General features: G+C 48.5%; 2 protein-coding genes across 5 annotated transcripts in view; one reads left to right on the plus strand and one right to left on the minus strand.

Moving 5' to 3' along the window:
* Positions 1 to 1,051: 1,051 nt before the first annotated feature.
* Positions 1,052 to 11,430, minus strand: MRPL14 (mitochondrial ribosomal protein L14). Of its 2 annotated transcripts, none has more exons than XM_032102689.1 (3): positions 11,381 to 11,430; positions 4,082 to 4,168; positions 1,052 to 1,699 (listed from the first exon to the last, which is right to left on the minus strand). In XM_032102689.1, the coding sequence occupies exons 2-3, from the start codon at positions 4,153 to 4,155 to the stop codon at positions 1,333 to 1,335; spliced, it is 441 nt and encodes a 146-aa protein (XP_031958580.1). In that variant the 5' UTR covers positions 4,156 to 4,168; positions 11,381 to 11,430; the 3' UTR covers positions 1,052 to 1,332. The 2 variants fall into 2 exon arrangements, with proteins under 2 accessions (XP_031958580.1, XP_031958582.1); XM_032102691.1 differs by lacking the exon at positions 11,381 to 11,430 and adding an exon at positions 11,233 to 11,316.
* A 76-nt stretch (positions 11,431 to 11,506) lies between these two features.
* The window catches only part of TMEM63B (transmembrane protein 63B), a 48,454-nt gene continuing 46,543 nt past the window's right edge, over positions 11,507 to 13,417 (plus strand). For 2 of the 3 annotated variants that reach the window (XM_032102697.1, XM_032102699.1), the window contains exon 1: positions 11,507 to 11,667. The gene's annotated coding sequence lies outside the window, so the exon portion shown is untranslated. Of the gene's footprint in view, positions 11,682 to 13,417 lie in introns of all 3 variants that reach the window. The other variant, XM_032102698.1, reaches the window with a different exon arrangement.

The raw sequence follows: 13,417 nt of genomic DNA on the forward strand, positions 1-13,417 counted from the left end.
CTTAGTGGGACACTGCCATTACTTATGGTTAATACTGAAATTAAACCTATAATATAATCTTTTGTGTTACCTGGAGTAATGGGAGTTTGAGGGGATCCAGGGCTCACTTTTCCCAGGGACAATGCGGATTTCACAGTGGGGACTATGGGGCAGACACATCTGCAAGGAGTAACTGGAGTGTGCAATAGCTCAGCACTGCATTCTTTAGATCTTCACATTGAGGCAATGCAGAGCCAAAGCAAGGTGCTTTCCCAGCCTAACAGGAAGGGGAGGCAGAAGGGCAAGGAGCAGCCAGCCACCCCTGCCACCAGACCTGTGAGGAATTGGCTGAGGGGCCTGAAGCTGGGCAGACTCCTGCTGACTGCACCCCCTGCACCCTCTTCCCCAGCACTGCTATGTCTAGCAGTGCCCTGCACTGATGTCCCTTCACCGGCCATGAGCACCAATTTTCTCTGCTCAGCTCCATAGAAAAGCAGCTCTTCAGTCCTGGATCCCAACTGGTCCTGAAAGCAACACAGTAGCATTCACCATTGCTGTGCCTAAGCTTAGGAAACTGGACAACAGCCAGCCTCACCAACAGCCCACCAAGGATGATGTCCAACGATGGTCCCAAGAAGCAGTCCAAAAGGAAGCTTCTTTCTGCGGATCTTTCAATCTGAACCCAGCCCTTGCACTAATCAGAGAACACAATTTTTGGAGGTTAGTGAGGTAGAGAGCATAGGATGGATCTCACCTTCCCCTTCAGCTCCCCTCCCTACTTCTGCTTCCCAATCTCTGGTATGCCCTGTTCAAGCACACGCCACTGAAGTTGCAGGCCACCATGCCCTCCTGATTCTAACTGCTCCTAAATACTTCTCCTAGCCAAAGACAGAAATTAGACTTTTTACTGAATGTGCCCAAGGCACCCACAGCTCATTGTGTATTTCTCCTACTCTATTACTTGTGAATCCATTTTGTAGATCCCAGTGTCATTTGGCCAGGGACTGAGTCTTGCTTCTGGGGAACCGGGAAAGGCTGAAATAGGGCAAAGAGAGCATACGCAATACAGGACAAGGATTTTCATGTTCTCATTTTAATGATGACAGACCAGATTAACAGCAGAGGAGGAATAAGGGTGAAGGACCATTTCTCAAACATACTGCAGATGCTCTGTGAAATAAATCAACCTTCTTTTGGAGAAAAAGAAACTATTTCTATATTTAAATTAGTTGCTTGAGAGGGATTCTTGATGAACATCAACTTTTTCATGTTCCACCAGTTTCTGGAAAAGGACCAGGGAACAGCTACTGTATGAAAGGATATAAAGGGATTGCTGAAGACCTCTCTTAACATTCATACAAAGTTGCGGGCAATGGCCAATACTTTGGAAAACTCGCCTTCTCTTCTTCGCAGTGTATAGGGTATTGGTGTTTTTATTCTAGTCCCTACTGGATTTCCATTATCTTCTATGAGTACCACATTGTTGGAATCAAATCTAGGCGTCATGGTGGGGCCAGGCATCTTGTGCCCTACAATTAAAGCCTTCTTCTTTTCTCCTTTGATAGCCAGAAGGATCTTATCTCCGACTTTGCCAACTCCAGTCTTGTTATACACGTGGATACATTTTGGTGGCCGGTGGTACGGTGTGTTCCCCAAGGTGCTGTTGTCCACCACTCGCACACGGGTTAGTTTCTGTACTGCTTGGCATGCTCCAGTGATGCTACCAAAAGACAGGAGAGAATGAGAGACAGAACTCCTCAATAATCCTTGGGGAGCAAAGGCAAACCTGGCACAGAATCTTGTCATTACACAAACCACTCAGAAGGTGCCAGCAACAAATACATACCATATGGGTGACACACTGACTGCATTCAATATGCTCTTTGAAAGCCACATGCTACTTTGGGCTTTGCACACTCTTCACTAAATGTCAAACATAAAACGACCTTTCTGCTCCAAAACACAGCTAAAAGATGGCGTGAAGAGTGGCTTGCATTTCATGGGCTTTTTAGCAACTGCAGATGATCCAACTTCAATCTACAAGCAAAAAAATGTGCTCGCTTCTGTTTCAAACAGCCTGCAGGAAGCTAAGACTCAAGTCAGGCTCCTTCAGTCTTGCACACAGTCCCCAGCACTAAGGACTTTTATGACCAACCTTCCTTTCAGTGAAGTCTGTGAGTCTCCCAGTTTATTCTGCTCTCAGTAAGACCTCTGAGGGCTTGCTGTGGTTGTGCTAAGCTGTCCCCAACTAGAATCTAAGAGATCACCACTTTCCCCATGTGGAAGGAACCCGGAGAGACACAGTCTCTTCTGTAGGTTTGCTTTGGGGGAGTAAAAAACAACATAAATAAACTGCACAACACTAAGTTGTTAGGTCTGACTCTGAATATACTTGAGAACAGCAGGAACATACTCCCTTACAGAAACCATTACTCTTTTATTCAGTGAGCTCAAACTCAAGTGATTTGTTGCTTGTCTTCAAAGGACACCCAAGCACAGACCATTGGAAAAGCAGGAAGGTCCTTTCTGCTGCTAAACTGCTTTGCAGTGAGGTACTAGAAACATGCTGGCCAGAGCTGCAGGAAGGCCAACCTGCTGCCAGCTGAACTATTCAGTGACAGCATATGGAAGCAACCTAACCATTCATCTTGTTTTTCAGAGCAGAAGCATGTAAAGTAAATAGGGACCATCATCCCTTCTTGAAGAGGAAGGACCTGTATTTGCAAAGTTACTTAAAAGATGAGCATGCACACCAAACGTGGGGTGGATGGACATCAGTTGAAGCAGGTGTTTTTACATGTGGTGAAGGCTGGCAGAGTCAGTCTGCATTAGTCCAAAAACTCCAGAAGTCAAGCACTGCCTTTCAAGATCTGTTTCCCACAGGAGAGGCCTACTTTAGCTTTCCTCTCTCTCTTAGAAGTCACTAATCTCTGCAAGCAGCCACCCTCTCCCATCCCATCCCCTGGCAGGGACTGTGATATACCACACTCTCTCTCCTCTGCTAACCATCTGTGGCTGCACTACAGGGAAGGCAGAAGAGAGGAGGCTGAAAAAAGGGAAGTGCTGTCACAGGAAGGAGCAGGGATAACCTTGGTGGGACCAAGTGTACAATACAGCAGTAGCAAACAGATATAAATGTGACTGTCCAGGAACCACTAGACAAGAATAACTGCACTGGGAGAACTTTTTCTTTCCCTTTTTTCTTCATTCCTGCCACAGTCTTGGAGCAATATCCCACAAAGAAAAGGTCTCCCCACTAAGACTTTTGAAGTCCTGCTCACCTCTATGGATTGGACTTCACCTCCCTCCCACTGTCACCTATATATGCTTTAAATGTATACTGGCCAATGCTCTCATGCAGCCCACTTAGAGAGAAAGCCAGGAAGACCTGGATACCTTCTCAAGATAGCTCCAAGGACTATCACACAACCTAGCCCTGAGCATTGTCTTAATCCCCTCTCTAGACCACAGTCCTGGGAATGACTATTCTCATCCTTTAAACTAAAGACCTGACCCTTCAAAGTGTTATAGAGATTCCCCATATTGGCAGAGTTTGCTGTAGGATTAAGCTCTCAGTTTTGTGCAAGGCATTGTAAAATATGAAGTCCATAAATTCAAAACTTTAAATGCCTAGAGCCTGGAACAAGAAACAAAAGAAAAATAGCAAAATAGACACTGGTAAAGTATGAGAATGTAATTTTTTAGATTATTTTTATTCTAAATAAATGATAAACTCCTGAATAATTTTAAGCATTGTAATTGGCTCTGCATCAGCAGGGGCTTGCTGTTGGTTTTTTTGCACTTGCAGGAGAAACACAGACACTTTCAACTTCTACTTGCAGGCCTATGCATTGCTGTCAAAGGCCTAAAAGCCTCCTCACACACATATGACAATGCAGAGTTCAGACTGCCAGGAACCTGCAAATGGGAGTGTCTGGGCTCACTTTTCAACCTATGAATGGACAACTGTGAGACTTTTTTTTTTTTTATTATATTATCTTTTTGAATTACAAATGCTATATCTTATTCTTGATATACTTAAGAGCATCTCTTTCAATCATGAAACATTCCGAGGAAAACAAAAGCAAAATTTGAAAGTTACCTGAACTGTCGGTGGATCACTGCACTGCTTAGATGGGTCGAAGATAAACCAAATTGTCTACTCAAGAGAGCCATTTGGTAACCAACCCTGCACAAGAAACAAAAGAATTATTAACTCTGGAAAACGGACAGAATTTGGTTTGCTTTCTTTCCTTTACATGAATCACACACCAGGGCCTCAGCAAGTATTTAGATGCTGCAATCCATAGGACACAGAGTGGTAGCAGCATCTGCAGCACGCTACAAAGCAGATCTACAACCCCTGCCTGAATTCAGGAGGCAATGTAATTCAGACACACATACTACAAAGCTGGATTCAGTATCACTGCATTGCAGTTTCCTTCACACAGAGGTAAGGGCCCTTCTGCGTGCACTGTGAATCATGTAACGAGAAGCAGGTTTGAGAATTTCAGATGTGAACTGGTTTAGAGGCTGCAGTGCCCAGTAAAAGCCATCATGGTTACTTGTAAAAGCTACTAAGGTTACCTACAAAACCAAGCAAAAAGCCAAATAATCTACAGACTGGCACCATAGCTTCAGAAAACGATTTGCCAGACAAGAAACAAGTCAGAGCTCCATTGGTGAGGGCACGCTCTCTTAGCACACAAAGGTGTTAAGCAGCCTGTTTAGAGACCACAGTTACACCGCTGCCAATCTTGCCCTGTTCAGGCTGCCCAAAGAGTTGCCTGTAACTTTACAGTGCTGGCTCAACGCTGCTGTACACTGTACACCACCCTGACTGCAGCAGAGCTGAGTTACAAGGCTAACCTCCGACTGAGAGCCACACCCTCTTCCCTGCCTACATCCACGGCAGTTCCCTAACCTCATTCTGTCAGACTGACAGGCGCAGCCACAGAGGCTTATCTGAACTCAGATCACTTTCCCAAACATCGTTAGGGAGTGATGACCCAGGTGGTTATGCCGGCAGATCCAAGCAAAGGGAGGAAACAACACAGACGTGGAGCCAGTCCTCTTTCAGGCCAGCTCAGGTACAGCTAAGACTTTCCACCTGACTGCAACTACTGCCAGGTGACACTGCTTGCTGTGACCTTGGCAGTGTAACCAACACGTGCTTCTCTCCTTTCTAAAGCAAACACTAAAAATCCACTGCCTCATCTCTCTCTCTGACAGTTTTGATGAGTTTTGGCCCAAACTATAAGTAATACATTGCAAAGCCATTTTTTCTACTTTTTATTTTAAAAACAAAGCTCACTTCTCTACAGAGAAAAAAATGCCCACAGAATACCCCTCCAACAGATAGTGCCACAGCTCTTATTACAACCAAGTAAAGTCCAGCCTGAATCTTCACTCCCTCTTTTATTACTTTTTTTTCTCCAATGTGTTTGCTTACTTGGGGACATATATAAGTTTTAGGATTTGCATTTGTTCTACAAAGCAAGTGTCACCTGAGAGCACAATGAGAAGCACAGGACATGTGCACCACAGCAGTTTTGAGCAGTCCTACCTGAGCAAAGCACAGGTGGCAAACCAACCCTGTCATACAGACAGGTTTGGAAGAGAACAGCAACCAAAGCCTGCATTTATCTCCAAAAAAAAAAAAAAAAAAAAAAAGCCACTTTTCTCTGGGGTAGATGATCATCAAATTAGTCAAGGGCTTGCCTGCACTGTCCCCTCTCTGAAATGAGACCCCAAAAAGGCTGTGTTTATGCCACATCTCCTTACCTAGCTGTGTGATCCTAATGACAGCAAGGCCCTGTGACATTTACAGTGCTGCTGGCAATCAAGGTCCTAATACCTGGCCTTGCTGCTGCTCAGATTTCTAAGCAAGTTCAACTATGCTGACTTGCTTTAAGCCCACCATCTGCCTGTGTACTGCTCTGCATGTGGGTGTGCTGTCCCCATATGAAATTCAAACTCTGTGGGTAATACTGTTCCTACTTCCTCCAGAATCACGATGACCCTTTGGATTCCTCTACAAAACCCAAACGAGCAGCTGCAAGTTGGCCTTTCTGTTGTCTTTGATGGACACTTCTTGGGGAGTCCAGATGCCGCTGTCACCCCCACCTCTCTTTTCCTGGCAGGCATGGTAGCCTTGGTGGCTGGAGAAGGTGCATCTGCTCATCCTCACCACTACATAAGACCAATAGGAGAGGTCTGCGGGCTCACAACAAGGCAGGCACAGATGTCAAAGGACCAGCACATCTAAAATGTGCTAAAGTGCTGCCTAGACCCTGAACTCACTCATCACTCCTGGGAGAAGTCACTGTTTGTTTCTACCCTGTGGCAGCAGTGAAGGTTTGAAGTTACAAAACTACCAGCAGAAGCATCAACACCATTAAGTGTCCAAGGACTGTTTATTTTTCCAGATGACTCAGTATCCCCTGCTTAGCTAAGAGTTATTCCTCAGCACATTAAGATGTGTCACAAGCTAAGAAATTTCATGATTGATTATTTGGTATGAAGCATCCTGTTAGCAACTGAGTAAACAGGGGGGTTGCTTCCAATTAGCAGGAAGGTTCAGGGTGGAGGGAAAAGAAGAATGCATCTATGGCATGAAGAACAGCATTCAAGGGTGCAAGTGTGTTCACAAAGAGTGAATCACAACTTCAGCTACTGTAACATGCCAGTTTCCTCTCTAGAAAGGAACAGCCAATAGTCTGGGTCTGTCTCCAGGTGCTCCTCAATCAGACTCAGTCCCAGTTTGATCCCTCTGTGGCTGTGAACTTATCTCTCCTGTCCTCAGTTCCCCCCTGTGGAGTTGCTAATTACTAAACAACTGAACTTGGAAGGGCACAGAAGCCATTTACTCTGCCATGCTTGGTGCTGCCACATGAACACTCTGAGCTGGTGGCAAAATTGAAGAGCTGCTATAAATCGATGACAGCCATCAGCCCCAGTGCCCCCGGCACTCTTCTCCTTCCCAGCACACATTGCCTCATACCAGTGGGCCTTAAAAAGGCTCAGAGGAAGCTGCACTTAGGCACAGGGAATGCATACGATCCAAGTTTGCTTCTGAAGATGGCTCTCCCCAGGTCGTCAGGTTTCAGTGGTCAGAGGTAATGCCGTAACCTTCAAGCACAGGAAAATCTGTAGGAATTCCCAGAAGTCTGCCATTGGTACTCCGCAACCGATACAGGCAGGAGCACACTCCACAATACCCTGGACAGGCAAACAGCACCACTTGCTTAGTACTTAGTCACTAATACACTCCTGACAAACGATTTATCTTTGAAGGGACTTTTGGAGGTCATCTAGTCCAATCTCCTGCTCAAGCAGGATTAATTTCCAAGTTTTTTATGCTAGGCAAGAGCAGTATTTAAACAGACACTTTCCTAAAATGACAGGCCTAACACAAAAGCAGCTCTTGATATAACACTGACCACTCAAAGCTGCACCAAAGCAGCAATAAAGAACCATGCAGAGGAATCTCTGGCTGTTTCTACCCTGCTGCCCCTAATTTCCAGTAGTGGCTCTATCTCATGAAAATCACAGTCACAGAGACACTTTGCCCCTCTCCACATATCTGTTAAAAGTTATCACAGACCTCAGACAAGAGCTCAAAGTAAGGTTCAGAAAAAGGGTGAGGAATTTGTTCATCAAATATTCACTAAAATTACCCTATTTCTACTTCACTGAATTACTTTTGAGCATGCAATAAACTTCTACTGCAAACACTCTTCTCAAGGGCCCTTCAGCCTTACCCCATTCAATGCAAAAGACCGACATCGAATTCCAACGCTGCACAACAAAGAAACTCTTCACCAGTTATAAACGTCTTGAAGTTATTTACCCACTGTGCCATTTTCAAGTGCTATAGCTATCACCTTCACTGGTTTCCCTTGATATTAAAGAACTAACCTATATTCACTGCAATCTTGAGCGGCTTTTGAATGGAGAAATTCTGGAAAATTTCATCCCAGCTAATAAAATTGGAAAATACGAACAATACACGTACAGTATTTTCATCAAATGTCTGCAAACACATGAGTAGACCACCTCAGGAAACTGATACAAAGCAAGGACATCTGCCAGCTAAGGAGGACAGGATTACGCACTCATTTTGAATGAACATCAGGGCACACAGTACCAAGAAAGGAAGCCCCGTGTCCCCCCAACACACACTTCCATCATCTCCCTTATGCTGGCTTTAGCACTTCTGTAAATCAGTCACAGTTTTCAGCTAGCTCAGTTTCTTGACCCAGCTCAACCTGAAGGCACATGAACACTGCTGCAACGGAATGTGGGACAACATAAGAGTGGGGCTTCTTCTACTGCCAACGCAGACTTATGTGGCGGTGACAGTATCTCCAAAGAAACACCAGGAGATTTGGACAAGAAAAGGATCTCTTGTCATTTCAGCAAAAACAGTGGTGTGCTTCACAAGAATGGTCTGCATGAATCTACACTACTAATACAGCCATGGGAGCACTGAAAAGGTCTGCATCTGAACACTCCAGATGCCAGTGCAACAGCTCTGACCAAGTTCTTATCAGTGGTGTATACCCTAAACAACAGTCAAGGTACCATTCTTACCTTGCCTGCATCCTAGAGTAAACGTAATTTTAAAGAGTGCTGTTACCTGGCAATCCAGTATTACTTTTCTTTTCAATGACAAGTTTTGGAATTAACCCCTGCTCCCTATATTCCCAAGATCTGTAATTCCATAATCATTCAGCTATTCCTTTTCCCTCTTTCTGTTAACAACTCATCCACACAGGCCCCATGGAAAACCAATGGATGTTGCAAAGCAAATGCTGAGGCCAACTACCCAAAGCCTGCTGTCAAAGCCAAAGAAACCAGGTAAAAATATTCTTCACTTTTATAGTAGTGACCTGATCTGCACAGTCGAACAGTGGGAACCAACATCACCTTTATTCTTTTAAAAGATCAAAACAGACATGCTGCAGGCACCATGAAGATTTGAACTGCATCTATCATCCATCATTAAAACACAGAAAATAAACCCAAGACAGTATATGCAATGCAAATGCCTAAACCCCTACTCTGCCACTGCAGGTCTATTTATAGACCGTCTGCCACAGTGAGCTGCAGGAGCCAACTGTGAACTACGGGACTCAATCCATTCACAGCTCTCCTCAGAAAGGAAACAATATGATTAAGGGCTGTGTGTGTTAAAAATACACAAGATATTCATTACCAAGACATAATTGGTTTTACATTAATGACAGACAAAAAGGCCAGGATCCACAAAGAGGAATTAAGTCTTTTTTAACTCCGTTTATGAATAGGATTAGCTATTAAACAGGATATTTACTGATCCAAGTCACCAACAGAAACTCATTACAGATACATCTGTTAACAATTTTGAAGAAAAACACACTAACTTCATTTTCCAGACCACAATCAGGAATGGCAGATAACAAAAGAGCTGCACACCTTTAAAATAAAACTTACTTTTGACATTTTAAGTATCCAGAAGTCACACCTCTAAAGTACTTACGGTACTTATTGTTCCAATATCCAAACTCCTAAAATCATCCTACACATTCATATTCACAGCACTGTACTAAAATAGGGAGCGGTTATTCCCAGTGCACCAGCAGAAAATTAAGCTGTGGAGAGGACAACTATCTGTGGGAAGTCAAAGGAAACGAGCAGAAGAGCAGTTACTGGATTATCCTCAGGAGTTCTCTCTGGTGGGCCTGTAGGGTTTGAGGTGAAGCAAAGAAAGGCCCCTCCCCCATCTCTGCCTTTTGGGAATTACATGCGAATTCAGAGGATTGCCCACACTACTGTAACTTTACACTCTATTACGTCTCAAATGTCTCTTTACTGGTTTTAGAAGTATTGAGGTGTCAAGAACAGGACAATGGTGGAAAGCCACAAGACCAGATTTGTTTCCCAGCCCCGACCTCAGCGGCCAGGCTCCACCCAGTAAGGTGCAATCACAACCCAGACAGCAGTAACCACGCTGGGGGGAGGGAGCTGTGGCAAGGAGAGCAACGCAAAGAAGGAAGAGAAGCTGTGTAGCTGGGTCTCTACCATGAAAAAAAGTCAGGAACAACTGATCTAGGCTAGTTGTTCACAGAACAAAAAACGATAGTGACTCTAGGCCTTCCTGATAAAGCTATACCAGAAAAGGATGCGTAACGCTGTCGGAATTCAGGCTTAAGAGAAACATGACCTGGAGACAAAGGCTTGCTCACGTTGCAAGGTAGTACAGAGCTACCTGCAGCTTTGGTGGCATAATCCTCATTTCTCATTCAGAAACCTCCTTTAACTCCGTGTCTCTCCTTCCAAACAAGACCCTCTCAGGCAAGCCTGGAGAACTCTGGAACCAGACAAGCTAACAGAGCTCAGATCTGCATCTGTGTCCTGCTGTTAAAAAGGCTGGCTTGCCCACCTGTTTTTACTACAAAGATTAAGTTATGCATGCTTTAAAGAAATATGTCATACTGTCTCTTCCCCCAGTTGCCTCCCCTTACTCACTGGACCTCCAAAGAGCTTTCTGGAGAACAACCAGGAAAGCACAGACTAGCGCCCACACTTCCCGAGTCCCCGCGACACACATGAGTAAATGCCACACGTGTCAGGACACAGGAATTTCAGTCTAACTTTGCTGCGTGACTACTCATTCCCACAAAAGCCTAACCCCAGAAGCGCAGCCCCACGCGAATTCTGAGCAAAGAAACTGTGGGAACACGCAGGAACTTCAGAAGAGCGTTGTGCCCCTCTCCCAAGCCACACTGCGGAGGCACGGACCCCAGTGCAGTGGGAGCACAGTATGCAAGCGACACAAAGGCTCCAGCTCCCGGCTGCTTTAGCGCGCTGTCACCACTCTGCCACGCTGCGCGCCACTCAAACGCGCCCCGCGCATCTTCGAGGACAGCGTTTCTCCGTTCCTCTAGAGCAGCAGCTCATGCTCAGGGCTGACATGTTCCAAGCCCTGTGCACAGAGCACCAGACTTCCCCTCTTCAAGGGACAGGCGGCCGAGCCGGAACCCAGGGGCAGGGAAGGCCCGGCCGGCCCCGGGGCCCACAGGCGAGTACGGCAACGGCACAGCCCCAGCGCCCAGGGGCTGAGAGGGGCCGTCCGCGCCCCGAGCCGCTCGGCCACGGGGCCGGGTGAGGGCCCGGCACCGGCCCCAGGAAAAAGCCAGCACGGCCGGGAGCAGGCTGGCCCGGCGGCGGGGCAAGGCCGGGTACCGGCCCTGCTGGGCGCTACGGTACCGAGCTACGCCACGCTGCGCGGCACTCCAAGCGTCGCGTCGCGTCGCGTCCTGTCCTGTCCCGTCCCGTCCCGTCCCGTCCCGTCCCGTCCCGTCCCGTCCCGTCCCGTCCCGTCCCGTCCCGTCGCTCCCCAGGCCCCACCGCGCACCTCCGCGTGGAGCGCGCGCGCCCTACCGCCCAGCACAGCCCCCGCGCGCACGCGCGGCCCCGCGGCCCCGCCCACCGCCACAGTGCAGACCCGGCGGCTGCGCGCCCCGCCCACCGCCGGGGCCCCGCCCCCCGCCGAGCGCAGCCGAACCCAGCCGAGCGCAGCCGAACCGAGCCGAACTCAGCCTAGCCGAGCGGTTGTCGCTCGCTGCCGAGGGCGGCGCAGAGCAGCGCGGTACCGCAGTGCCCGGCCCGGCCCGGGGGGAGCCCGTCCGCGCTTGACACGGGGTAAGGAGCCGCCGGTAAGCGGGCGGGAGCTGCGGCACGGCGGGGCACTGCGGGGCGCGGCGGCCGCGGCTCCTCTAGGCCCGGAGGGTTCTTGCCCGCGGGGCCGGGGGTGTCCGCGGTGGCGCCTTAGGCCGTGCTGAGGCCGGGCCGGGCCGGGCCGGGCCGGGCCGGGCCGGGCCGGGCGCGCGGCCGTTGCGCCGAGCCCGCGGGGGGGGCGGCCGGGGCCGGGGGCGCCGCTGCCATCTTGGGGCGGAGCGGGGCGGGGGGCGCGCCCGGCGCGGCGCCCGTGGAACGGCCTGGGCCGCCCGCCGCCCCAAGGCCTCCCGGGGCATTTGTCTGTTCCCCCGACGCCTGTTCTTTGCTGTCCCTCGCCTAGGCTGCTGTTGGGTAACGGGGTTTGTGCACCTCGGGGGTCGCCGGGTCCCTGCCCGTGGTGCGACCGTCTCTTGTGCGGTCGACGCTTTTGTGCGTGCTCGGAGAGCTGCCTGCCCGCCCCCCGCCGCTCCTGCAGACACCTCTGTGATGGAGGGCAGCAGGGAGGCAGGAGGATGTTCCAAGGGTGGTGGGAGTAGCGAGCAGGTTTCTGATATTGCCCTGCTTCTCCTCCCCTGGAATACTTGACAAAGGGCGATCGGATATGGCTCATAACCGTGGCCAGGTAGCCAAGCAGTCCCTTTTTTGCTCTTGTTTCAGTCACCAGCTCCTCCAAATCAGCAAACCATGTTTTTTCCTCCTGCCATAGAATGCACCCTTTGTGTAGCTACCTGCTGGAGGAGGCATCACGCCAAAAGTCTGCAATGTGGCTGCAGTCAGCCCGGTGTTCTCAGCAGGTTTGGTAGCTCCCAGCTGGATGGAGAGCAGACGTTTTGGCAGTTTAAGGTTCTGAGCCCCTCCCTCCCTTAGTCCTCTCTATAGTAGAAGTTAGAAGCAAAAGGCCAGTGTGTGTGCTCAGGGTGGCTAATTTAGTTGTGCATAGTCCTCGAAGAGTCCCCTCTTTCCTGTGAAAGTGTCTTGCTCCGTGGTGTCATTCTCTGGAGCAAGCATATGCTGAAGGCCATGGGCTGTGGGGCAGGAGCATCTGATTAGCAGTGGTCACAAAGCCACTGAAGGGTTGCATGGCTCAGGTCCCTTTTGGGTGGTGCTGCCGATGCCCTACCTGAGTGTGGGACAGAGCCTTTGCAAGTGCATGGCAGGGACCAGTACCCCTCCCCTCCAAACAATCACACTGTACTGTCCCTAATAGCTTTTAATACTCTTAATGCTTCTGAGAGAGCACAGAGCTGACCACTCAGCTTGTAACTGACTCCAGGAGGACTCCATTCAACCAGAAATAGCAAAGCATTACTTCTAATGACTGCAATTAGCTGGTATCTACTGAGGAAAGCTTTTTTCATCTCGAGCCTTTTAATAGTAGGAATACGCTATCTTTATGGGGAGAGAAGTCCATTTTGCAGTCTTCACCTGGATACCATAAGAGCAAAATAAACATGAAAGAAGATGCCTTTGAGGGGGTTGGAAAGAGGCTCCGTTTTGGCTCACAAGTATGTTTTGTTGCACTAAGTTTGCTCTATTTTTGTCTGTTCCTGTAACCTTGGAAGGAACTGAAGCTACTGTATTTTCTGAGGGTGTCAGTTTTCATGTCAAGAAGGCATCACCATGAGTCTTTGCAATGCTCCATTTTCTTGCCCTTTGACCAGAGTGCAGTGCAACTATCCTGAATTGTTCTGGAGCCATGAGTTGAGCCAAGAAA

This window comes from Corvus moneduloides, chromosome 3 (genome assembly GCF_009650955.1).
Source record: "Corvus moneduloides isolate bCorMon1 chromosome 3, bCorMon1.pri, whole genome shotgun sequence".
NCBI classification, from domain to species: Eukaryota; Metazoa; Chordata; class Aves; order Passeriformes; family Corvidae; genus Corvus; species Corvus moneduloides.

Coding starts and splice junctions, on each gene's coding strand:
- MRPL14 (XM_032102689.1), bottom strand. CDS start 4,155: ATGGCTCTCTTGAGTAGACAATTTGGTTTATCTTCGACCCATCTAAGC. Junction 1,700..4,081: donor GTGATCCACCGACAGTTCAG/GTAACTTTCAAA, acceptor GTCTTTTGGTAG/CATCACTGGAGCATGCCAAG.